We start from the raw sequence: 27,247 nt of genomic DNA, 5'->3' as shown, positions 1-27,247 counted from the left end.
TGCACAGTGGTGTTTAAAGCCCTAGGTGATTTGTGCCTTCAACACTTTACCTCTCTGATCTCATCTGCTGCTGTCCCCTGCATTGTTCTCTCCAGCTACTCTGGCCCCTGTTTTCCTCAGATATGCCCACACTGTGCCTAGGACATTCAGTTCCTCATCTCTTTCAAATTTGCTCAAATGACAGCTTCCCAGAGAGGTCTACCTGACACCCTACTAATCATTACACCACAGCGATGCAGTCCCCATTCCTGGTTTGTTTTCCTACAATATTTATCTTTAACAGTTTATATTAAACTCTATGTTGACTTAGTTATTTTGTTTGACCTTTCTCCTCCTACTGGAATACATGTTCCCAGACGCAGTCACTTTTTCTCTGTTTTGTTCATTATTGCATCCCCAAGATCTAGAACAGGCCTGACATATGTAGTAGTTGTCCAGAAAATATTTATTGAGTAAATGAACAAATAGTGGATATTTTTAAAGTTTTTAAAATTGATTCTTCTCTCTCGTCACTCTCAAATACTATCTCATTCTTAATTTTGCTTCAGCTTTCCTGCCTCCTCCAGGCCCACCCCTTCATCTAGGTTCCTGCCTCTCATCTTTATGTCAGTAACTGCTTATCGCATGTCATCCAATCCATCCACTGCAAGTAGACTGAGTGACATTTGTAAAATTGAAATACTGTTTTGCTACTGTTACTCAAAAATTGGCTCTCAGAATCAGAATCCTATGGACTAAATGCTTGTATGAAATTCCAGGATCCCAGGCCTCATCGTATCCCCATTAAATCATGATTTCAAATGGGTATCATATTTTAAGTAGACCAAATGAATTCTCACTGACCACCTTTGGCTACAGAGCTCCTCAGCAGGTTAGAGCACCTCTGATCTGCCTATTCATCTTTCCTGCTGCATCTCCTCTACTCCACAGCAGCACTTCACCTTCCAGCAGTGTTTCCCCTTTGCATTTTTCTCAGGGTGTCATATTTGTTCTTGCTTTTTGCAAATATTCTATTTCCCTGTATTTGAAATCTCCCCCTGCTCTGGAAAACTTCTATATTTATCCTTCAAAATACTGCTCATTTGTCATGTTTTCCATAAAGTCTTTTTTGTTCCATTCCCATAAGATCATTAATCTTTCATCCAGGCACTTTGTATAAAACCCTATTGTATCTATTACACTCCCTGGATACCTTTGCACAACTATCTCCCTGTTGTGACCCACCCTGAGCCACTTCAGTTGTGTAGGTACTAGGTTATTTTTGAAGAAAGAGCTACTGCTCACAGGCTACACAGATAAGTGAGCACATAGATCTACTCCCTCCAAACCTAGCTTCCAAATAGCACATTACTATTAAAGCAAAGCTCAGACTAAGTTCTGCCATGCATACAAAAATTTATTTAACAAGCAAGCACAAAAATAGTCTTACAAACTGGTTTCTAAACTGGGTGAGGTCCCTCCTTTCCAGCCTTTTAGAAACTCTGACAGGTACCCCTTTATGAAAGGTTTTATTCTAAGAAGTACTCATCTGATTTTATAATTCATTATAACCTAGTTGGGATCAGACAACAGAATTCCCTTATAGACAACTAATCACGGAACTAGGTATCCTAGGCCTAAGGTACAGTCCCCAAGAACAAGAGGCTACTTTAGGGTTCTTTAGACTTGTGTGTGTGCCCATATAAGAGCACTGGTCCCTTTGTGATATCTGTAGCCAAATCACAGATCTTGAACAGCACTCTGCTAATACTATTTCTACTATCCTCTATGCTAATTACCAAACTGTAATTGAGGAGAGAGGATACTGGACTTATCTCACTGGAGTGAGGTCTTTGATTCAAGATTTTCAACATTAACAATAATTTTGTATATCCAGTAGTGGCTTTGCAGATGTTAACTGCTCCAGCATGAATATCAGGGACCCCCTAATCTGTGCCTTCCAGTCCATTACAACAAGTAGATACATACTAAACTCTCCGCTGAAATAAGTTAAATAAGAGTTTTATGTCACTCCTCTCTTCTGGACTCTGGAATTGAAACAGGTGTTGAAATTTTCATTTTTGTATCCCCGTGCCTAAGGCATGCCTGCTCAGTGGGACGGGAAGTGTGGAAGTAAATGTGATGTCAGACAGCTGGGAGCTGTGCTTGTTTTGTTTATTCTGGTTTTAGTTTTCTTTTAATGCTAAATTGCAAACTCTGCCAGAGAGTTACATTAATAATGAATCAAGTTTGCCATACCGGAGTAGATATTTTACCAGTAACATCTTGAGTGGGCAGCAGTGAAATTCTGTAACTCTCTGGGTGCAGATCAGGCTGAGGCCCACTCAGGACTCCTAGCCTTCTTGTGGAGAGAGGTTGCTCAGGCCTCCTTCTCAGGTTTGTGGTTTGGGGTATTGTGAGTAAGTGGCATAAATACAGAGCCCTGCTTAGGAACCTGAGGACAGCTGTGCACAGCTGGTGAATTTGCAGCCAAGGTTAACAAATTATAGGTCTCTGTACTGACAGCAGAGCTGGACAGCTCAGATATAAACTGTTACACCAGATAGATTCCTAATTTTTAAAGTATAATTTAATAATTCCTAAAAGAGAAATAGGAGTGGTAAGTCATCATTATATGTCTCTAGATTATACTGCCTATTAGGAGCATTGTTCTTAAGCAAGTTGATTTTTAAATGTATATTGAAGTTCTTTCTCTTGTGTGGATAAAATGAAAGTTCCTGTGGCCAGGATTCTCACCTGGCCCTGGTTGGCTAGCTCACCACACACGTGTGGGCAATACGTTGCTATTGACTCTATACAAAGAGCTCCGCCCAGTGCTCTGGGCGACATGGTGGCATGGCTGCAAGGCTGCCAGAGAGCAGAATTATGGCTCAATAAGTAAAGTAGTGTGTCTGGTGTCAGATTAAACAGTCCATCATTCTTGGGCCACTTGGAGAGTAATTTGGGGCAATACTATTTATTATCTTTCCTTTTTTCATGTTCCTATGAATATGGTCAGAAGAATCTCTTGGACTTTTTAAAACTTCAATTTTTATTAATTAATATTACTATACTCTGCCTTCCTGCACAAATAATAATTACTTTGTATTAAAATACTCTGTAGGAACATAGTAAAAATGTTGAAATAATTGTGTCATAGCTAAAGTTATTAGCTAAGAGCTCTTAAAAGTCAGTAGAGAAGGGATGAGCAGCCCAATAGGAAAGTGAATAAAGGATGTCAGTAATCAATTAACAAAAGAAATGGCCAATAAAAATATGAAAAATGTTTATTTTCATAAATGGAGATGTATTTAAAACATAATATAAATTTTTACTTACCAAATTGAGCAGTCTTTAAAAGAATAAAATTTAATAGCCAGACTTGGCAAATGAGTGGAAAGATATCTGTAATTCTACAAAGCTGGTGGGGAGACAACATATTGGCAAAAAAAAACACTTTTAAGTCTTATAATTTCACTTCTAGGAAGGTATCGAGGATGTTTATAGAGTGATGGAGCTCTAAAACTGTTGGTGATCACAATATTATGATACAAGAAGTTTTCTTAAAACATTTTAAGGAAAAACCTGAATGCCTTAAAAGTTCTGTTTTATAATATATGTTTATAATTTACACTTAATCAAAAAACAATTAGGGGGATTTTGGAAAGATGGCGGCATGAGTAGGGTAGCGGAAATCTCCTCCCAAAACCATATATATTTTTGAAAATACAACAAATAAAACTACACCTAACAGAGAGACCAGAGGATAGAGTACAACAGCCAGGCTACATATACATCTGAGAGAACACAGCTTCTCACGAAGGGGGTAAGATACAAGCTGCGGCCTGGCGGGACCCGAGCCTTCCCCCTACCCCAGCCTACCGGTGGGAGGAGAGGAGTTGGAGTGGGGAGGGAGTGGAAGTGCAAGACTGCTAAATAACCAGCCCTAGTAATCTGCACTGGGAGCGCAGGCACACATTGCATGGTGTGCTGGATATTAGGGAAATGGAAAAGTAAAATCTGTGAGCGGGTCCCCACAGTTGGCTCCCCAGGGACAAAGAAAAGCAAGTGCTTTTTGAAAGTCTTAAAGGGACAGGGGCCTCACAGATGGATGGAATCATCCTGGCACACACAGCCCAGCAGCTGGGAATCCTGGGGAACTCCAGGCACCCGGTGCCCTGGGAGGCAACGCAGCCCTGAAGCACCTCACGGTGATAAGCAGCCTGCCATTCATTCCCACTCCCATGTGGCCCTGGCACAGCAGTGTGGGAGTGGCCACACCCACAGCAGCCGCTCAGAGCCTCCTCTCAGCACGCAACTGCCTGGGCCAGACGCGGGGCTGCTGCTAGCACATAGGTGGCTGGGGCAGGGTGTGAAAGGGCACCACTCTCACAGGAGAGCACACCCAGCATGCCTGCCTCTCCCGCAGGGCTCTGGGCTGCCCCAAGAGCTGCTCCCAGTATGTGGGTAACTCACACAGGCAGTGGAGAAGGGCAGGGCAACCAGCAAGCAGAAAGGGACTCTGTTCTCCCAGGTAACACACACACTACCTGCCTAAAGCTACCTCTATCACCATGAAAAGGCAGAAGAATTTGGTCCAGCCCAGAATCACCCAGACAACCCCTGAGAGAGGTCCTCAGGAGATAGATTTAACCAATCTTCTGGAAAAAGAATTCAAAATGAAAGTCATCACCGTGCTGATGGACCTGTAGAGAAATATGCAAGAGCTAAAGGATCAAGTTGGGAGGGAGAATACAGAAATGAAACAATCTCTGGAAGGACTTAAGAGCAGACTGGATGAGGTGCAAGAGGCCATTAATGGAATAGAAATCAGAGAACAGGAAATACAGGGAAGCTGAGGCAGAGAGATATAAAAGGATCTCCAGGATTAAAAGAATATTAAGAGAACTGTGTGACCAATCCAAATGGAACAATATTCACATTATAGGGGTACCATAAGAGGAAGAGAGAGAAAAAGGGATAGAAAGTGTCTTTGAAGAAATAATTGCTGAAAACTTCCCCAAACAGGGGACGGAAATAGTCTCTCAGACCATGGAAGCACACAGATCTCCCAACACAAAGGACCCAAGGAGGACAACATCAAACATATAATAATTAAAATGGCAAAGATCAAAGAAAAGGACAGAGTATTAAAGGCAGCCAGAGAGAGAAAAAAGGTCACATACAAAGGAAAACCCATCAGGCTGTCATCAGACTTCTCAACAGAAACCTTACAGGCCAGGAGAGAATGACATGATATATGTAATGCAATGAAACAGAAGGGCCTTGTACCAAGAATACTGTATCCAGCATGATTACCATTTAAATATGAAGGAGGGATTAAACAATTCCCAGACAAGCAAAAGTTGAGGGAATTGCCTCCCACAAACCACCTCTACAGGATATTTTAAAGGGACTGCTCAAGGTGGAAGCACTCCTAAGCCTAATAGATGACAGCAGAGAAAATAAAACCACACCAAAGAAAAACCAACCAAATACTAACTAAAGGCAAAAAATAAAATCAACTATGCAGAAAAGCAATCAAAAGAAATACAAAAGAGTACAGAATAAAACACCTAACATATAAAGAATGGAGGAGGAGGAATAAGAATGGAGAGAAATAAAGAGTCATCAGACTGTGTTTATAATAGCTTAATAAGCAAGTTAAGCTAGATGAATAGATAGTAAAGAAGCTACCCTTGAACCTTTGGTAACCATGAATCCAAAGCCTGCAATGGCAATACATACATATCTTTCAATAATCACCCTAAATGTAAATGGACTGAATGCACCAATCAAAAGACACAGAGTAATAGAATGGATAAAAAAGTAAGACCCATCTATATGCTGCTTACAAGAGACTCACCTCAAACCCAAAGACACACACAGACTAAATGTCAAGGGATGGAAAAAGATAATTCATGCAAACAATAGAGAGTAAAAAGCAGGTATTGCAGTACTAGTATCAGACAAAATAGACTTCAAAACAAAGAAAGTAACAAGAGATAAAGAAGGACATTACATAATGAATAGTGATGAAGGGGTCAGTCCAACAAGAGGATATAACCATTATAAATATACATGCACCTAATATAGGAGCACCAACATATGTCAAACAAATACTAACAGAATTAAGGAGGAAATAGAATGCAATGCATTCGATCTAGGAGACTTCAACACACCACTCACTTCAAAGGATAGATGCACCAGACAGAAAATAAGGACAGAGAGGCACTGAACAACACACTAGAACAGATGGACCTAATAGACATTTACTGAATTCTACACCCAAAAGCAGCAGAATACACATTCTTCTCAAGTGCACATGGAACATTTTCCAGAACAGACCACATACTAGGCCACAAAAAGAGCTCAGTAAATTCAAAAAGACTGAAATCCTACCAACCAACTTCTCAGACCACAAAGGTATAAAACTAGAAATAAATTGTACAAAGAAAACAAAAAGGCTCACAAACACATAGGGGCTTAACAACATGCTCCTAAATAATCAATGGATCAATGACCAAATTAAAATAGAGGTCAAGCAATATATGGAAACAAATGACAACAACAGCACAAAGGCCCAACTTCTGTGGGAGGCAGCGAAGGCAATTCTAAGAGGAAAGTGTATAGGAATCCAGGCCTATTTAAAAAAGAAGAACAATCCCAAATGCATAGTCTAAGGTCACAATTATTGCGATTGGAAAAAGAAGAGCAAATGAGACCTAAAGTCAGCGGAAGGAGGGACATAATGAAAATCAGAGAAGAAATAAATAAAACTGAGAAGAATAAAACAATAGAAAAAAATCAATGAAACCAAAATCCAGTTCTTTGAGAAATTAAAGAAAATAGATAAGCCCCTAGCCAGACTTATTAAGAGAAAAAGAGAATCTACACACATCAACAGAATCAGAAATGAGAAAGGAAAAATCACAACGAACCCCCCAGAAATACAAGGAATTATGAGAATCTATATGCTAACAAGCTGGAAAACGTAGAAGAAATGGACAACTTCCTAGAAAAATACAACCTTCCTAGACTGATCAAGGAAGAAACAGGAAATCTAAACAGACCAATAACCAGCAACGAAATTAAATTGGTAATCAAAAAACTACACAAGAACAAAAGCCCCAGGCCAGATGGATTTACTGCTGAATTTTATTAGACATATAGAGAAGACATAATACCCATTCTCTTTAAAGTTTTCCAAAAAGCAGAAGAGGAGGGAATACTTCCAAACTCATTCTATGAAGTGTTTATCACTTTAATACCAAAACCAGGCAAAAACCTCACCAAAAAGTAAATTACAAACCAATATCCCTGATAAACATAGATGTAAAAATACTCAACAAAATATTAGCAAACCAAATTCAAAAATACATCAAGAAGATCATACACCATGATCAAGTGGGATTCATCCCAGGGATGCAAGGATGGTACAACATACGAAAATCCATCAACATCATCCACCACGTGATCAAAAAGGACAAAAACCACATGATTATCTACATAGATGCTGAAAAAGCATTTGACAAAATTCAACATCCATTCATGATAAAAAGTCTAAACAAAATGGGTACAGAGGGCAAGTAGCTCAACATAATAAAGACCATATATGACAAACCCACAGCCAACATCATACTGAACAACGAGAAGCTGAAAGCCTTTCCTCTAACATCAGGAACAAGACAGGGATGCTCACTCTCCCCACTGTTATTCAACATTGCACTGGCGGTCCCAGCCATGGCAGTCAGACAAAACAAAGAAATACAAGGCATCCACATTGGTAAAGAAGAAGTCAAACTGTCACTATTTGCAGATGACATGATATTGTACATAAAAAACCCTAAAGACTCCACTCCAAAACTACTAGAACAAATATCTCCATTCAGCAAAGTTCTAGGATTCAAAATTAATACACAAAAAAGAGAAATAGGAAAACAATTCCATTCACAACTGCATCAAAAAGAATAAAATACCTAGGAATAAACCTAACCAAGGAAGTGAAAGACCTATACCCTGAAAACTACAAGACACTCTTAATAGAAATTAAAGAGGACACTAACAAATGGAAACTCATCCCATGCTCTTGGCTAGGAAGAATTAATATTGTCAAAATGGCCATCCTGCCCAAAGCAATCTACAGATTCAATGCCATCCCTACCAAATTACCAACAACATTCTTCAATGAACTGGAACAAATAGTTTTAAAACTCATATGGAACTACAAAAGATCCTGAATAGTTAAAGCAATACTGAGAAGGAAGAACAAAGCAGGGGGATCTCGCTTCCCAACTGAAAACTCTACTACAAAGCCACAGTAATCAAGACAATTTGGTACTGGCACAAGAACAGATCCACAGATCAGTGGAACAGAATAGAGAGTCCAGATATTAACCCAAACATATATGGTCAATTAATATATGATAAAGGAGCCATGGACATACAATGGGGAAATGACAGCCTCTTCAACAGCTGGTATTGGCAATACTGGACAGCTGCATGTAAGTGAATGAAACTGGATCATTGTCTAACCCCATACACAAAAGTAAATTCAAAATGGATCAAAGACCTGTATGTAAGTCATGAAACCATAAAACTCTTAGAAAAAAACATAGGCAAAAATCTCTTGGACATAAACATGAACAACTTCTTCATGAACATATCTCCCCAGGAAAGGGAAACAAAAGCAAAAAAGTGGGACTATATCAAGCTGAAAAACTTCTGTACAGCAAAGGACACCACCAATAGAACAAAAAGGCATCCTACAGTATGGTGTTCTCTATTCATAAATGACAGATCCCATAAAGGGTTGACATCCAAAATATATAAAGAGCTCATGCACCTCAACAAACAAAAAGCAAATAATCCAATTAAAAAGTGGGCAGAGGAGCTGAACAGACAGTTCTCCAAAGAAGAAATTCAGATGGCCAACAGACACATGAAAAGATGCTCCACATTGCTAGTCATCAGAGAAATGCAAATTAAAACCACAATGAGATATCACTTCACACCAGTAAGGATCACCACCATCCAAAAGATAAACAGCAACAAATGTTGGCAAGGTTGTGGAGAAAGGGGAACCCTCCTACACTGCTGTTGCAAATGTACATTAGTTTAACCATTGTGAAAAGCCGTATGGAGGTTCCTCAAAAAGCTCAAAATAGAAATACCATTTGACCCAGTAATTCCACTTCTAAGAATTTACCCTAAGAATGCAGCAGCCCAGTTTGAAAAAGACATGTGCACCCCTATGTTTATTACAACATTATTTACAATAGCCAAGAATTGGAAGCAACCTAAGTGTCCATCAGTAGATGAATGGATAAAGAAGATGTGGTACATATACACAATGGAATGGTATTCAGCCATAAGAAGAAAACAAATCCTACCATTTTCAAGAACATGGATGAAGCTAGAGGGTATTATGGTCAGTGAAATAAGCCAGGCAGAGAAAGACAAGTATCAAATGATTTCCCTGATGTGTGGAGTATAAGAACAAAGAAAAAAACTGAAGGAACAAAACAGTAGAGGACTCAGAGAACCCAAGAATGGACTAACAGTTACCAAGGAAGAAGGGAGTGGTGAGAATTGGTGGGAAGGGAGGAATAAGGGGGGGGAGAAAGGAGGCATTATGATTAGCATGTATAATGAGGGAGGCATGGGGAGGGCTGTACAACACAGAGAAGACAAGTAGTGACTCTACAGCATCTTACTACGCTGATGGACAGAGATTGTAATGGGGTATGTGTGGGGGACTTGGTGGTGGGGGGAATCTAGTAAACATAATGTTCCTCTTGTAACTGTAGATTAATGATACCAAAAAAAAACAATTAGTAAAAAAATCTGGTCAAAATCCATTTATAATTAGTCAACTTTTGACCAGTTATGTAACCATTGTCTTGTGATCAGGAATATAGCAAGGCTTAATATTAGTTCTTATTCTAAATGTGTCTATTCTGTCCTTTGTTCTTCTCTTTATAAACAATTTTTTACTAAGGTATTATTGATATACACTCTTCTGAATATTTCACATGAAAAACAATGTGGTTACTACATTCACCCATGTTATCGAGTCCCCCCATATCTTATTGCAGTCACTGTACATCAATATAGTAAGATGCCACAGTCATTACTTGTCTTCTCTTTGCTATACTGTCTTCCCCATGATCCCCCACCACACCATGTGTACTAATCATAATACCCCTCATTCCCTTTCTCCCTCCATCCCCTTCGCCATCCCCCTCTCCTCCCCTTTGATAATTGCTAGACCCTTCTTGGAGTTTGTGAGTCTCCTGTTGTTTTGTTCCTCTTGTTTTGCTTTGTTGTTACACTCCACAAATGAGGGAAATCATTTGGTACTTGTCTTTCTCTGCCTGGCTTATTTCACTGAGCATGATACCCTCCAGCTCCGTCCATGTTGTTGCAAATGGTAGGATTTGTTTCTTTCTTATGTTTGAATAGTATTCCATTGTGTATATGTACCACATCTTTTTTTATCCATTCATCTACTGAGGACACTTACGTTCCTTCCATGTCTTAGCTATTGTAAATAGTGCTGCAGTAAACATAGGTGTGCATATTGTCTTTTTGAATCAGAGAATTTGTATTGTTTGGGTAAATTCCTAGGAGTGGAATTCCCAGGTCAAATGGTATTTCTTTTTAGTTTTTTGAGGAACCACCATATTGTTTCCACAATGGTTGAAGTAGTTTACCCACCAACAGTGTAGGAGGGATCCCCTTTCTCTGCATCCTCGCCAGCATATGTTTTTTTTCGTCTTTTCTATGCTGGCCATCCTAACTGGTGTGAGAGTGATATCTGATTGTGGTTTTAATTTGTATTTCCCTGATAATTAGCAGTGTGGAGCATCTTTTCATGTGTCTGTTGGCCATCTGAATTTCTTCTTTGAAGAATTTGTCTGTTCATATCCTCTGCCCATTTTTCAATAGGGTTATTTGCTTTTTGGATGTTGAGGCATGTGAGTTCTTTATATATTTTGGTTGTTAACCCCTTGTTGGATATGTCATTTACAAATATAGTCTCCCATACTGTAGGATGCCTTTTTGTTCTGCTGATGGTGTCCTTTGCTGAACAGAAGCTTTTCACCTTCATGTAATACCATTTGTTCACTTTTGCTTTTGTTTCCCTTGCCTGAGGATATCTGTTCAGGAAAAAGTTCAGTAGATTTTTGCCTATGCTGTCTTCTAAGAGTTTTATGGTTTCCTGACTTACATTCAGGTCTTTGATCAATTTCAATTTTACTTTTGTGTTTGGAGTTAGACAATAATACAGTTTCATTCTCTTACATGTCACTGTCCAGTTTTCCAACACATTGTTGAAGAGGCTGTCATTCCCCCATTGTATATCCATGGCTCCTTTATCATAAATTAATTGACCATATATGGTTGGTTTTAAATCTGGGCTCTCTATTCTGTTCCATTGATCTAAATGTCTGTTTTAGTGACAGTACCAAATTGTGTTGATTAATGTGGCTTTGTAGTAGTAAAGTTGGGGAGAATAATCCCCCCAGCTTTCTTCTTCCTTCTCATGTTTGCTTTGAATATTTGGGGTCTTTTGTAGTTCCATATGAATTTTAGTACTATTTGCTCTAGTTTGTTAAAGAATGCTATTGGTATTTTGATAGGGATTGCATTGAATCTGTAGATTGCTTTAGGCATGATGGCCATTTTGACAATATAAATTCTTCCTGTCCTTGAGCACGGGATGTATTTCCATTTATTGGTAACTTCTTTAATTTCTCTCTTGAGTGTCTTGTAGTTTTCAGGGTATAAATCTTTCACTTCCTTGGTTAGGTTTATTCCTAGGTATTTTATTCTTTTTGATGTAACTGTGAATGGAATTGTTTTCTTGATTTCTCCTTCTGCTAGTTCATCGTTAGTGTATAGGAATGCAACACATTTCTGTGTATTAATTTTGTATCCTGCAACTTTGCTGAATTCATATATTTGATCTAGTAGTTTTGGAGTGGATTCTTCAGGACTTTTTATGTGCAATATCATGTCATCTGCAAACAGTGACTGTTTAACTTCTTCCTTACCAATCTGGATGCCTTTTATTTCTTTGTGTTGTCTGATTGCCGTGCCTAGGACCTCCAGAACTATGTTGAATAAAAGTGGGGAGAGTGGGCATCCTTGTCTTGTTCCTGATCTTAAAGGAAAAGATTGCAGGTTTTTTCTGTTAAGTATGATGATGGCTATGGGTTTGTCATATATGGCCTTTATTATGTCGAAGAACTTGCCTTCTATACCCATTTTGTTGAGAGTTTTTATCATGAATGGATGTTGAATTTTGTCGAATGCTTTTCGGTATCTATGGAGATGATTGTGTGGTGTTTGTCCTTCTTTTTGATGATGTGATGGATGATGTTGATGGATTTTCGAATGTTGTACCATCCTTCCATCCCTGGGATGAATCTTTCTGGTGTATTTTTGAATTCGGTTTGCCAGTATTTTGTTGAGTATTTTTGCATATATGTTCATCAGGGATATTGATCTGTAAGTTTCTTTTTTTGTGGTGTTTTTGCCTGGTTTTGGTATTAGAGTGATCCTGGCCTGATGAAATGAGTTTGGGATTATTCCCTCCTCTTCTACTTTTTGAAAAACTTTAAGGAGGATTGGTTTTAGGTCTTCAGTAAATGTTTGATAAAATTCAGTGGTGAAGCCATGCTGTCTGGGAGTTTTGTTCTTAGGTAGTTTTGTTCTTAGGTAGTTTCTTGATTACCAGTTCAACTTCATTGCTGGTTATTGGTCTGTTCCAATTTTTTGTTTCTGCCTCTGTCAGCCTTGGAAGGTTGTATTTTTCTTGAAAGTAATCCATTTCTTCTAGGTTATCCAGTTTGTTAGCATATAATTTTTCATACTCTTCTCTCATTATTCTTTTGGGTGGAGTGTTCTGTATATGTCTGTGAGGTGTATCTGTCCTAATACATTGTTCAGTGCCTCTGTCTCCTTGCTTATTTTCTGTCAGTTTGATCTGTACTTTGGAGTGAGTGGAGTGTTGAAGTCTCCTAAAATGAATGCATTGCATTCTGTTTCCCCCTTCAATTCTCTTAGTTTTTGTTTCACATATGTAGGTGATCCTGTGTTGGGTGCACAGGTATTTATAATGGTTATATCATCTTTTTGGACTGACCTCTTTATCATTATGTAGTGTCCTTCTTTGTCTCTTATGACTTTCCTGTTTTGAAGTCTATTTTGTCTGATACAAATACTGCAACTTCTGCTTTTTTCTCCCTACTAGTTGCATGAAACATTTTTTCCATCCCTTCACTTTTAGTCTGTGTATGTCTTTGGGTTTGAAGTGAGTCTTTTGTAGGCAGCATGTAGACGGGTCTTGTTTTTTTATCTATTCAGTGACTCTATGTCTTTTGATTGGTGCATTCAGACCATTTACATTTAGGGTGATTTTCGATAGTTATGTACTTATTGCCATTGCAGGCATTAGATTCGTGGTTACCAAAGTTTCAAGTGTAACTTCCTTACTTTCTAACAGTGTAACTTAACTCACTTAATATGCTGTTACACACACAATCTAAAGGTTCTTTTATTTCCCCCTCCTTTTTTTCCTCCTTTATTCTTTATATATCAGGTATCATATTCTGTACTCTTTCTTTATCCCTTGACTGACTTTGGGGGCAATTGATTTGATTTTGCATCTGCTTCAAAATAAATTGTTCTGCTTTCTTTACTGTGGTTTTATTTCCTCTGGTGACAGCTATTTAGCCCAGGAACACTTCCATCCATAGCAGTCCCTCCAAAATACACTGTAGAGGTGATTTGTGGGAGGTAAATTCTCTGAGCCTTTGCTTATCTGAAAATTGTTTAATCCCTCCTTCAAATTTAAATTGTAATTTGCCAGGTAGCATATTTTTGTTTTGGGGCCCTTCTGCTTCATGGCATTAAATACATCATGCCACTCCCTTGTGACCTGTAAGTTTTCTGCTGGGAAGTCTGATGAGAGCCTGATGGGTTTTCTTTTGTATGTGATCTTTTTTCTCTCTCTGGCTGCTTTTAATAGTCTATCCTTATCTTTGATTTTTGCCATTTTAATTATTATATGTCTTGGTATTGTCTTCCTTGGGTCCCTTGTGTTGGGAGATCTGTGCACCTCCATGGCCTGAGAGACTATCTCCTTCCCCAGATTGGGGGAGTTTTCAGCAATTACCTCCTCAAAGACATTTCTATTCATTTTCCTCTCTCTTCTTCTTCTGGTACCCCTGTAATGCGAATATTGTTCCTTTTGGATTGGTCACACAGTTGTCTCAACATTCATTCATTCTCAGAGATCCTCTCTGAGCCTCAGCTCCTTTGTATTCCTCTTCTCTAATATCTATTCCATTTACCATCTCTTCCACTACATTGAATTTACTTTTAAATACCTCCATTGTATGTTTCATTTCTGATACTGTGTTCCGTAATAATTGAATCTCCAACCAGAATTCTTCTCTGAGTTCTTGAATATTTTTCTGTTCCTCCACGAGCATGTTTATGATATTTATTTTGAAATCTCATTCAGGAAGATTGATGAATTCAGTTTCACTTGTTCCTTTTTCTGGTGTTTGTGGGATTTTGGTTTGAACCAGGTTCCTTTGATGTTTCATATTTGAATGCGATGCCCTGTTGTGCCCAGAGGCTCTAGTCTCTGGAGCTGCTCAGCCCCTGGAGCAATGTCAGGGGTCGCAGGGGAGCACTGCTGTTGCCTGGCGGGGAGGAAATAGCTGTTTCCTGCTTCCTGCTGCTCTACCTGTCTCCACTGCCAGAACCAGTGGGCTGAGCACTCAGGTGTAAGCCTCTATGCTTTGCTTTTATATATGCCATAGGCGGGGCTTTCCGCTGGGTGGCCTGACACCAGGGCAGGGGCTGCTGGTTTGCGAGCCGGTGTGGACTGGCTGGGAGGAAGGCGCAGCAGGCTGCATATCCTGGTGAGGGGCCTTGGAGCTGCGTAGTCATCCAGGGGGCTGAAGCATCTGAAGATCCTGAAATTTCCCAACCTACTGGACATAGTGTGCCCAGACAATTTTGTCCACCTGCCTTTCTCCTGAGCTGTAAGCTCTGTGCAATCCTTGCCCCTTTAGCAGCCCTCTCACTGTTAGGGAGTCTCTCAGACTGCCCATCTTTCTTTCGTCGCAGAGCAGCCAGATGTGGACCTGTTTTCCACAAGCAGCTGGAATCTCAGTCTCTCCAGGTATTCCCCCCTGCCTTAGCTTTCTAACCCCAGTAATAACCACAGCACTATGCAATGTGGGTTCATGCTCCCAGAGAAGATATCCATGGCTTGGTGTTCAGCAGTCTTAGGTCTCCACTCCTCCCCACTCTGTTTCTCTTCCTCCTACCGGTGAGCTGGCGTGGGGGTAAGGCTTGGATCCCACCAGATCACGACTTTGGTATGTTACCCTGTTTCGTGAGGTCTTCTCTGTTCTCCAGGTGTATGCAGTCTGACGCGGCCTTCTTTCCTGTTGCTCTTTCAGTATTAGTTGTATTGATTATATTTCCATATTGTATGTGGTTTTGGGAGGAGGCCTCTCATGCCACTATCTTTAATCTCTCCTGTCCTTTGTTCTTTCGTTTTCTCCCTACCCTCTCTCTTGCAGCCACATGGCTTCAGCCATCCTATGTGATGATGCCTCCTCAATTCACATCTCCAGTTATGACCTCTTCGCAGCATTCCAGACTCACATTTCCAGCTGTCCTTTGAATGTCTCCACCTGGATGGCCTAACAGCATGGCAAACTTAGTATGTCCAAATGAATGAAGCCATCTCTCCCAAATCCATGTTCCCTACTTCCATTAATGGAAGGTTAATCTCAACCCGACAGACCTCTTAAGGCTCTTAAGTGAAATCTTTGATTTCGTCCCGTTCCCTGCTCCATCTGTGAAAGCTCTTACAAGCAAGTCCTGTCACTGTTCTCCTGTACATTCTCCATCTGGCTCCACTTTCCCCCTCTCCCCACCCTTCCCAAAGTCCCTTCTCTATGGGAGGCTGTCCCTGCTTTTCGCTGTCTATTTCAGTATTGTCCTGACTGGTCATCTTGGTGACTTTCATTCCCCTTCCCCCTCACCCAGATCTGTCTCGCCTCCTGTCTGTGGTGTTCCTGAAGCACAGTTGTGATCATCTTGCTCACCTGCCCAGAAACAATGGCTTCCCTCTGCCTGTGGGATAACTGTCACATTCCTCATGGAGCACTCAGGTTTGTCCACAGTATGGCCCTTCTTACCTCTTCAGTTTTCTCCCCCTTCTCAAGAACTCTGTACTGTAGCAAATCTGAATATTTCTTGTCACCAAATGTGTTCTATATTTTCTTGAGTTTAAAACTTCCCTTATAAAATTCACTCTGAAATGCCTTCTTTTCCAGCTTGCATATTTCTTTTAAGTTTAGCTCAGATGCTACTTCTTCTGTAAGTCTGCCATGATCTGTCACAATACTCTCTTAGTACCTCTTTTTAGGTTCTTCTGTCTGTACTTGGAATTGGTTGAGTAAGTTTTATGCAATACTGATCTGAATGGTCTTTGTTGGCCCATGTGGACTGGAGGCTTGTTAACAAGAGAAACTGCCCTCATTCTTACTGGCGCATCCTTTTTTTTCAGTGCTAGTTTTATTTTTTCCACAACAGAGATCTGAAAAATTTGTCTGCCAAAATGAAAGTCTTGAGTTTATGGAGAGATATGTTATTTACATGTTACTAAAGTTGAGCAAAATAAGTCAAAGCTTTAAAATTGTAAGTGCATGTAGATTGTTGCCCTTCTCTGTTACCCCCAATTTATTATGCTAATTAATGCAATGAACAAAGTTAGTAACTTTTTATAGTTCCTGATTGTATCTTTTGGGAAATGAGATTGACCTAAACTAAACAGGTATTTTTGAAAACTGCATCTTTAAAAATTAGATTATTCTTCTAGTAATTACCAACTTTCTCTTAGTCCAGTTCATTTGATGACCTGTTTTTTCCCCATACTTGAATGATTTTGTGTAATAAATCACAGAGTTGGTGATGGTGGTGGTGGGTGTGCTTTAGGAATGGTTGGGGAAAAGACTTAAAAAGTATAACCATTGTGTTGGCACAGCCTCCAGCACATCTGCAGTCTGTGGCGCTGTGGCGGAAGGGGAGCCATCAGAGCCCCCCCTTGGCAATTGCATCTGAACCCCTGGTCAGACTCTGCGTAGCTTCCTTGGAACAGAAACTGAGCAAGGATACAGAAGGAAGAGGTTCTGCTTCAGTCCATGTCCCATCTCTGCCACTCAGAGTCTCGGTGACCTTTGGCAAGTTTTCTTTTCTCATTATAGTTCAGTTATGGAGTGATTAATTGTACCTATTTCATAAGTTCATCATGCAGACTGAATGAGATACCATGTCTGTCTTGCAGTATCGCTGTGGACATCTGCATGGGGCAGTGCCATGTGCTCTGAGGCACCGTATTCTAATAGGATAACTTTTCAAGTAATAAACCTTCTCATTCAGGGTAAAAATAGTACTTTATAGAGCCCATATAATTTTAGTTCTCTTAGGTTTAAATCAGTGTTTTAAAATTATTCATTTCAAAAAGGAAAAAAATTTTTTAGTTTCCTGGTTCAACTTCATACTGCATAAAAACCTTCCACTGCCAGAAATAAATGTCTTCAGATTCCACAGAGGTATCACAACCCTCTTCTTTCCTTTTATTCTTAGAATAAAAAACAAATTTATGGTGTTTCTTATCTTAAGAATGTCCTCAATTGTGTATTTTCATATCAAATGAAAAAATAGTATTTCATTGTTTTGCTTATGTTTAAATAGCTAAGAATATATATATTTTGAATGTGAATACTGGTTTTAAAAACAGTAAGCTGCCAGATTTCATGAGACATAGAAATATTATTTTTATGTTTTCTAAAATCTGATAAAATCCAAATGGAGAAAAGTCTCAGCACAGGCATGAATTACCACATGCAGTTTCAGTGTATCATTATCAAACTACACAGTTATTTGAATGAATTCATGACCCTTCCAAATCTTTGCAAATTTCCCACAAAGTTTCTCTTTCTTCAGAACATCTGGGGATTTGGCTCTTTCAGGCCTCAGATCTTCAGAACAGTCTTTCTTCTGGGTGTGCGCAGGCTCTGGCTCTCCCTTCTCCCCTGAAAGTCTCTTGTTACAGGAACAGAGGGGCTTGTCCTTGTCCTGGAATCCTTATTCTACCCAGGCGATATTGGTTGCCTTCCTTCCCATTTATATAGCACTCCACTTTATAGCTACCAGCATTAAGCTGTCTTATTGATAGGCATTCTAGTTTTCTCTGTTGCACTCATATTTTCCATGTAATCCTTTTTACGATGATGGTATGCTACCTTTCCTAGAGCTGGTACTGACAAGTTGAGGTGGCAAATTCAGGGCAGGGCCTGTTCAGCACTCAACCCCTCTTCCTTCCTTCCTTTCTCTTCATATGGCAGTGTCCCTAACACCAGAGCAGAGCTGAAGGGACCTAAGGGACACCAGGTAAGGCTAAAGTGGTTATGTCCACCTCAAGTGATACATTTAGGTGGTGGTAATTGCCCTGTATCAGGGATTGTAAAATTTAACTAACATGATTGTTCTTATTGAGTCTTTTATTTTTTCAGAGTCTCACTTGGAATTCAAATAAATGAAACAGATAAATACTGCCCCTAGTTGAAGGTTGAGGCAAAACCTGCTTGTTTGGTCTATTATCATTTCACTTCATCCCTTGTCACTGGCCTCTGGAATCTCCGCGTAGCCCTAGGGCTCTCAGGAGAGCAGTTTTGAAGTGACTGATACAGAGTCCTGGTGCCTTCAGTTTTGCTCTGGTCTGAGATGTCTGGCCACTGCTAAGAAACCCCCTTCCTACCCTATGCATGTTGTTAAAACTGCCCTTTCATCTACTGTTTCCGTTTTAGTAAATAATTCACTCCATTCATTCAGTTACATTAGCCGAAAACCTCCAAGTCATTGTTGGCTCCTCTACTCTCCACTTCCAATTCATTAGCAAATCATGTTGGTTTTCTATCTTCAGATATATCCCCCTTGCCACCCTGTTCAGCCTCTTGTTTCTCTCCTAGAAACTGCACTAGCCAACTAGCCATCTTCTTGTCACTGTTTGCCTCCCTGAAACCTATAGTACAGTGGTTAATTACATGGATTCTGAAACCAGATTGCCATAGTTCATCACTGGACCTTCTGCCGTGTGACACTGAGAACATTAATTAGCCTTTCTAGGCCTCAGTTTCCTTAACTGTCAAATGAAGATGAGGATGATGATACTCTTCACCTCATATGGTTGTGCCAGATGAGTTTTGTACACATAAATTACTTAGAATAGTACTTGACAAATAGTGAACATCCAATAAATGTTATGAATTGGATAATATTGAGGTTATTGCAAACTGTTAAAAACTGACCTTTTCAAAGCAGTAATCAGATGTATTCTCCAGGGGCTTCCTGTCACTTTCAGAACTATATCCAGAGTCCTCACCATGGCTTGCTGGACACCCTCTGATCATTATTTGCCCTTGCTCATTCTCTTCCAGCTGGCTTGTTGTTCTCCACCCTGGCCAGCCATCTGCCTTTGTACTCATTTTCCCTCTGATGGGTATGCTTACCCCCTTGCTACTCCATTTAAGTCTCTGCTCATGTGGAAGCTCCTCAGAGCCGTCTTCCCTGACCACTGTTGTAGAAAATCGTCCCGTCATTTTCTATATCCTTTGACTTAGTTTTTTTCATGCCTTATGAAAGAGAATTTATCACTGCCATAACATTATTTTATATATCTATTTTTTTATTGTTATTTAGCCCACTATACTAGCTTCTGTAATAAATGAAAGCAAGGAGCTTTGTCTACTTTATTCACTATTTTAGCACTAAGGACTTTAATATACATAGCAGATGCTCAAGCGGTATTTGTTAAATGGATGGATGGGTTCGGATGGGGTGGATGAATGGAGATTTTCCCTTCATCCTTTGCACAAGAGATACTGAGGTTAGATGCTGGGGTCAGACAGTTGCAGAGGCCTGAGTGAACTTGCTGGAGATGAGATCACTTCAGGGAAGAGTTCAAGTTGTTTTTTTTCCCATTCTTTTCTAAATAAAAATGTTTTCGGTAATTCACCATAATCGTATTAATTAATCACAAATAGGTTAGTGCCTTTCCTTAGCAGCTAATGACCCAGAAATTGTTTGTGTTTCTCTTTCATGGAGCATTATTAAACCACAAAACCCATGCCATTCTCCCTCTTATTCCCAAGCTCAGGTCCTAACAGGAGGAATTTAAGTCTGTCTGGAACCAGGAGAAATAGGAGCATATGTAATATGTACCAAAATTTCTGCTTCTGATAAAGGGCAGTTGGTTCAGAGTGTATATGAAATTGTGATTTTATTTTTAAGCATTCATGTTTAAAATGCTTCCTAGTCTAGAGATGGAACACCTCATGATTTATTTACTAATTAGTTGAATATGAATTTTAAAAATTAGCATTCCATTTATCTTAAATAATGATATAATTTCATAACTGATAACTTTATACTAATTTGTTGACATTAATACTGAGAGTTGATTTTGATACATATTAGGGAAATAAATATTGGAGAAATGAATGTTTCAAGAATAATTTTTGACTTTGTTCTTGTATTCTTCAGAATTCCTGAGACTTTTATTTTTTAATCATCATTTGATTCTTATATACTACATTCCCGGAACACATCAGTATATGGTGCTTTTAATTTTGGCCCTCTCTTTCACCTTAATTCTTATTAACACGCAGCAGTCTTCTGAACTACATCTTGTTATATAATCTGAGTGAAAAAAATGACTTTCTTTCTGATTTGAAGAGGGGTTAGTCACATGCTGATTTTATCATTTAGCCTTTTTTTTTAAATCACTGACATTAAATGAGGTAATGTTTGAAGCTGACCTTCTAAATTATGGTACCATTCCAAATGGGTGACATTTGAAGACATTGTGAGCAGCAGCGCAGGTATTCTGTGGGAAGCTCGCAGGGGAGAAGTCTCCCATAGAGCAAGACAAAAACTCCCTTGATCTGGATTATCAGTATGAATAAAGATCATGAACATGGATTCCGCTGACCTTTGGGGTTTTAAGTAGGGCAGCTGGCTGGTGACAGCTCACACAGCACTGCACCCGGCCTTTGAGTGTCAGCTTTTCCATCAGAGCAGAGCCAAATCCACCAGGCCTTAGATTGCTGGATTGTTCATCATCCTACCCTTGTGTTCTCCATAGAATCTCTGTGCCTCTTCTTATCTACAAAATAGGATTTTTACTAGAGGGAATTTAAGCACAAGTCACAGTAGCCAAAAATCAGAGATCACTTCTATAGTCCATTTTCCCTTTTTGTTTAAACATGGACTTTAAGAATCATTATGATTATCATTATTATTATTATTATTATTATTATTATTATTATTATTATTACAGGCCATGGTTGCTTGTTATCCAGGCAATGGAACGGGTTATGTACGTCATGTTGATAATCCAAATGGAGATGGAAGATGTGTGACATGTATATATTATCTTAATAAAGACTGGGATGCCAAGGTATGCAATTTAATTGAGCCTTTGTTTTCTTCTCACAGTTATTTTTTTCTCACAATTATTAAGATTCATACTCTTCATCAGTGAGACTGTCTTGAACACACAGAACTGTTAAAAATTTGTTTCTTATCCAGAAAATCTAATACAAAATATTAAGCATTAAAAAACAATTTCTTTCTTACATTTGTTTCAGTCACTCAGGTATTAGTGAATCTTTATAAAATGAAACAAATACTTATATTTCTCAGTGAATTCCCTTATCTTCAGATATTGAAGCATTCATCCAAAATTTTGAGTTTTACAAAAAATGTATTTTTTTAAATACATTCTTATTAATAGTTCTTATAAAAACACTTCTGTGAATGACTGTGTTATAATGGACTTTTGAGGAAGATTGTGTATAATTATTATGGATTATGTACTACAATATCCTGTATTTCATTCTTCACGTTGTTGTAGAGATGTTACCTGGCATTGGGTTGTTGAAGATTGGAGGCAGGATTCTTTCCTTCCATGATTATGGAAAAACTAGAAGTTCATCAGTACTGACAAATCCTATAAGCCAGCCACAATATGCAGTACATTTAATCTCTCTTATTTTATGTACATAGTCCCTTAATATTAGCCCGAGTTTCACTTAAGTTTAAGTGATTTAAACTTAAGATGTATGTCATGTGTTATTGCACTGGAGATTGTATAAACTAATTTTTTGGTCGATATTTTTAAAAATCATTTTTTATTTTCTTTTATTGAAGAAAAATATTCAAATCAAAAAGTGAACACAGTGGATAGCCCAGTGGATTCTCATAGATTGAACAGACCTGGGGAGCCAGGGTAATTTTTAAAAATCAAATAGCTTTTAAAACACTACCCTCCCCCACCCCCAACCTCCACACACAAAACACGCAAATGGAAACAAGTCTGTTTTTACTTTTATTTATTTCTTCTTTGTTGGCATATAGTTTACATAGTACTGCAGTTGTTTCAGGTGGACAGCATTGTGATTCAATGTTCATATTTAATTTCCTTGGGGATGAACCTGATAAACAACTACTCTAACCATGGATTCTAGGAATAGGCTCAACCTCCATGAGTCTGGAGTTAAAGTTCCTTTCACTTTAAGAGACTACCTGCGTGGAAGTTTAGTTTTTCACTGGTAAAGACTACTCAGTTGGTTGGGTTTTGCCTCACTTTAATTTCCCCCAAATTATAATTGCCAGAAGGACAGCATCTGCCTACATTATTCCCTGCTCTGCACCTGGGGCCCACCACCCATCCCAGAACAACAGACATTCATTCAGTATTGGGATGAGTAGATGGTTCTGATTCCCCAAAACAAAGGATTTATGTGTGGGAAATTAGTAATAATCCTTTCTGGGTGGAATCCAGCTTTTTAAGCAGGTAATGTTGCTGTCAGGCCCCGACTGGAAGGGGTGATCGAGCTACAGTTTCTAATAGTGGCCACAGTGGTATGATGCTGATGATAAATGATGATACTTTCTACTGATAAACTGAATTCCATAAATCAGAGGCATTAAATTTGTGGCTGTCTTTTTAATTATGCATTCAACTTTAAATACAATAAATTATTTATTTGACATACTTAACCATTTGTAGTAATTTATTCAAGATGATTTGAAATGGATACATTTTAAGAGTAGGCTAAGCACATCATTAACATACATAAATAAGAAATGTTTTCCAGTTATTAAAACTTTCAAATGTCATTTTAAGACTTTGAAATTCAGGTAATATTCATCTGCCTCAAGTATTTACAAAAATCCCTGAAACAAGAAATGAATTTTCCCTAGGTCAGTGTACATGCTTGGAATCTCTGCCCACCTTCATGCCTTGTTCTTTGAGATACACTGTGAGCAGCCTAATTAAGAATTTTGATTCACTAAAGTGGTCCCCCCACCCACCCAAATTTAATTTTGAAGCACCCTTGGTTACTCATACTTACATACTTGGCTCTTTTCCTAGGTAAGTGGAGGTATACTTCGAATTTTTCCAGAAGGCAAAGCCCAGTTTGCTGACATTGAACCCAAATTTGATAGACTGCTGTTTTTCTGGTCTGACCGCCGCAACCCTCATGAAGTACAACCAGCATATGCTACAAGGTAATATTCCTTTAAAGAAAACACTGGTAAAGCATATGGTAGGATAGGAGGGGATAGATCATCTTGCTGTCCTTCAGTTACCATTGCCATAGTGCTGCAGTCTTCACTTCTAATTTGAATAAATTGTATGAGACTCACTACAATAGTACTAAATGTGTGTGACTGTCGTGCACAGCCACTCCTTGTCTGGGGTGACAAATGGAAGCACAGGCTTGTTTTTGGCCTGCCTCCTTGATTTGCACATCTCTTTACTGCTGTCCCCCACTGGTTGTGTGAGAGTTTTCACTTGGGGGATACAAAGATTAGACAGAGAAGAAAAAGAGCAGCTTTTTAAAAGGTGGTGGGGTTGAGGGGAGAGAAAGATGCTATAGAGCAGTGATACAGAGAGGAAAATAAGAGGTACCTAGAGCGTAGAAGTAAAGAGAAAAAAGTGTAGAGGAAAGAAAAGTAAAGGCTGCTGTGTGGGAAATTAATGTTAGATAAATACCCCTTTAGCTTGTTACAAAAGTAGGCATCTGTAGGCTTGTTACACTCTTTTCTACGTTACACATATATATTCTTCTTTATATTTTCTGCATTTTACATTATTTTTATGCATGGTTTAGTGTTCTAAACCTATTGTTTATTCTTTGAAAAAGCTTTTTTAAACCATTTTCCATGATTCAATTAAAATGTCAGGACTGTTAAAATAGAAGATGTTATACACATTTTTGTAAAAATAAATTATTTGTAGAAAAAGAGTACTGTTTTTTAAATACCTATTTTTCATTATGTAAAGAACATTGGGATAGTGAATTATTGGCACACAGTTTCTCAGTTCTGGTGACGAGGCCTACCCATAGATATGCTGGAGAAGAGATGGCTTTTAATGTTAGGGATGAGCCAGCCCTGGATGAGGTTCCAATGCTAGATTTTTTGTCACCTCTCTCTCTCTTTTTTTGGCTTCTTTCTGAGCAGTGTTGCCTTCAGCCCTAATTCCCATAAGTGAGCAGCAAGCTGAGCAGTTTGTAGCTAGAGATCATAAGAACCCAAAATAAAAATGGGGGGAGATCCTGTCATATCACACGATATGCTGTCCTCAATCTTCATCTCTCCTCTCCACATACCATGTCTGTCTACCCTAAGAGAATCTTTAAAACCTTCTCTAACCTACAAACCACTTCATAGACCTTCCTTTTTATGGAATCTTGAGTATGGCCTGGTTGTATCATTTTTAGATGAACAGATGACGAACATTTTTAGGTAGTAAATAGATGCCAAACGACTACAGAGGGTAAGTGTACAGGAGTTTGGAGGAGAAAGTGGTCTTAAATCAGCATGGGTGAGTCCAGGGTCACAGTGAAAAGAGGAGCTTAGGGCCTAGAATGAGGAGGGACAGGAATGGTGCTGTTAGTAAAGCCCTAGGAGAAAAGGCAAAATGTTCAAGCTGCAGCAGAGTTTAACGTGAGGAGAAGCATTCTTCTGATAGATCAACAGAGACAGTGCAGGCATATAGTAGTTTTAAGTTGTTTTCTGGGGAGGACTTAGGGCTGATCAGACTGATGCAGATATTAGAACACTGATTGTTGAGTACCTATAAGTTTGTGGCATGGGCAGAAGAGAAATAAGATTGTATACATACACCTTTCCCTTTCCCAAAGTCCCTGGGAAGGTAGAAGAGGCTCCATGGTAAGACAGGTGCTGGAGCTCTAGAAAGAGGAGAATCTGCAAGTTGGGTGGCCAAACTTCGACCTCAGCTTTGTCCCTACCCAGCTGAGTAAGCTGTGGGCATCAAGTCTCCCCAGTTGTTCAAACTTCCAGACTCTGACTACTCTGCCTTTGACTCTTGACTCAAATACATTACGTGATTTTAGTTCTTTCACATTTACCAGGCTTTTGTTTGATCAGTATTGCTCCCCACCCACCACCCCCACATCCCCCAATAGGCAAGATAGTTTATCTAATTGCTCTGTTCTACTAAGAAATTAATCGCCTGTAGTGTGCTTTCATTTCTGATAGTACAGATACATTTCCCCTATATTGGTACCAAAAGGTGTAACTATGTGCTTTGTAGTATTTAATAAGTGAGAGATTTCCCATTTATTTGTGAATGAGATATTCCAAATAAGTGAAATTTTCATAAATGTAGAGCTAAACTTTAAATGTCAAAACATAGTATAATTTTTTTGATAAAAATTCTAAGAGATTCTTAGCATACTTAAACTTTCTCGATGATTCCAGGTTGTAAAATTGTCAATAGCCATCATTGTTCTTGTTGTAATGTAGTCGTGCCCACAGAGGCTGTTGAAACTGCTAGCCTCCCTTTCACTAAAGGGTCCCAGGCCTCGAGTGCTTTTCTGTTTCTATTCTTGTCTTTTAGACTTAGGCCATGATAGTGTGCTTTTTCTGTAAAGCCATTCTTTCACCTTTCTGCTTCTGATCTGTGGGCTTGCAAGACATAAGTAGGTTCAGCAGTATTAAGAAAGTCATAAAAGCTCATCAACTTGGCGACATCAATTTTAGCTACTGCTGGCTCTCTGCTGTGCTCTTGAGCATTGAAGCTGCTGGATAAGTGGGCTGTTACTACGCTCATTTGTCCTCTGGTGTCATTCCAATTAGGCATAATTTTGGCATTACAAGTTTTAATAGACCATTGCAACAGCATAGAGCATTCTCCCCATGTGATGATTCTTACACTATTCTAAATTTTCTTTTAGGTACGCAATAACTGTTTGGTATTTTGATGCAGATGAGAGAGCACGAGCTAAAGTAAAATATCTAACAGGTAAACATTATTTGGGGCCAGGGAATACTGGAAGGAAAACGCCCTGCAGTCAGGTGGTGCTTCAGTGAGGCAACAGTCTCCTTGTTTTTGTCAAATTCCTTAATTCCCTTACTCAAAAGAGGACTTCTCTTAAGTCATCTTCACTGTTATCTTTAGCCAACAAAATTGTCCAAAATCAGGAAAGTCTGCATCAAAGAAGTCTGAGAAATTATTCAAATATAAGCTGAGTTTTCTGTGATTATTCTTTTTAATAACAGGCTGCTGAACTCTTGGTACCTGCCATCTGGCTTCTTTTCATTCTCCCCTTAGAAGAAAGTTCATATCCTTTATTTTTTAAACATACAAGTGCTAAAGAATTCTCCAAGTCTTCCATGTTGTATGTGAACATGAAGAAAATGAATACAAAGGAGATGAATTAAAATGCCCAAATCAGGAAATCAGACAAGCATGTAGAATCCTTATCTACCAGTGGTGTCCATAAGTCAGCACACTTGCACTAAATCTGAAGATCCTTCCATATGCCAGCCCTCTGCAACCCCACTCAGGCCTGTCTCCTAACAGTGGTGGGTCTGTTTTCCACAGGATGGACCACTTACCTGCCATTTCTTTAACCTCACCTTATAGCTCCAGAAGTCTGCTCAGTGTTCACATTACTGATTAACTAGCTATATTTTCATGAGCTATTGATAATCCCACATATTGGATGTTCATGCATTTTCTGTGTATTTTAAAGTCATCTTTTGTAGCAGAAGCCTAGTGGTGTACTTTCAGTGACACTGAACACACTGCCATTTTATAGCAGTTCAAATTACTTTTAAAGTAAAAAGA

General features: G+C 39.0%; 1 protein-coding gene across 5 annotated transcripts in view; it reads left to right on the top strand.

The window, feature by feature from the left end:
* EGLN1 (egl-9 family hypoxia inducible factor 1) overlaps positions 1-27,247 on the top strand; it is a 94,099-nt gene that overhangs the window by 64,100 nt on the left and 2,752 nt on the right. The window contains exons 2-5 of one of the 5 annotated variants that reach the window (XR_005031530.2): positions 21,419-21,538; positions 22,291-22,369; positions 23,519-23,655; positions 26,352-26,420. Coding sequence is in view for 3 of the 5 variants with exons in the window: in XM_036919218.2 (XP_036775113.2) it covers positions 21,419-21,538; positions 23,519-23,655; positions 26,352-26,419 (325 nt within the window). In the remaining 2 variants the exon portion in view is untranslated. Of the gene's footprint in view, positions 1-17,062; positions 17,259-21,418; positions 21,539-22,290; positions 22,370-23,518; positions 23,656-26,351; positions 26,421-27,247 lie in introns of those variants that run through there. The other 4 variants (XR_008998846.1, XM_036919218.2, XM_057505721.1 and 1 more) reach the window with 4 other exon arrangements.

This window comes from Manis pentadactyla, chromosome 8 (assembly GCF_030020395.1).
Source record: "Manis pentadactyla isolate mManPen7 chromosome 8, mManPen7.hap1, whole genome shotgun sequence".
NCBI classification, from domain to species: domain Eukaryota; kingdom Metazoa; phylum Chordata; class Mammalia; order Pholidota; family Manidae; genus Manis; species Manis pentadactyla.
Note: the sequence above shows the minus strand (reverse complement) of the source record. Positions and strands in the feature narration are given on the sequence as shown.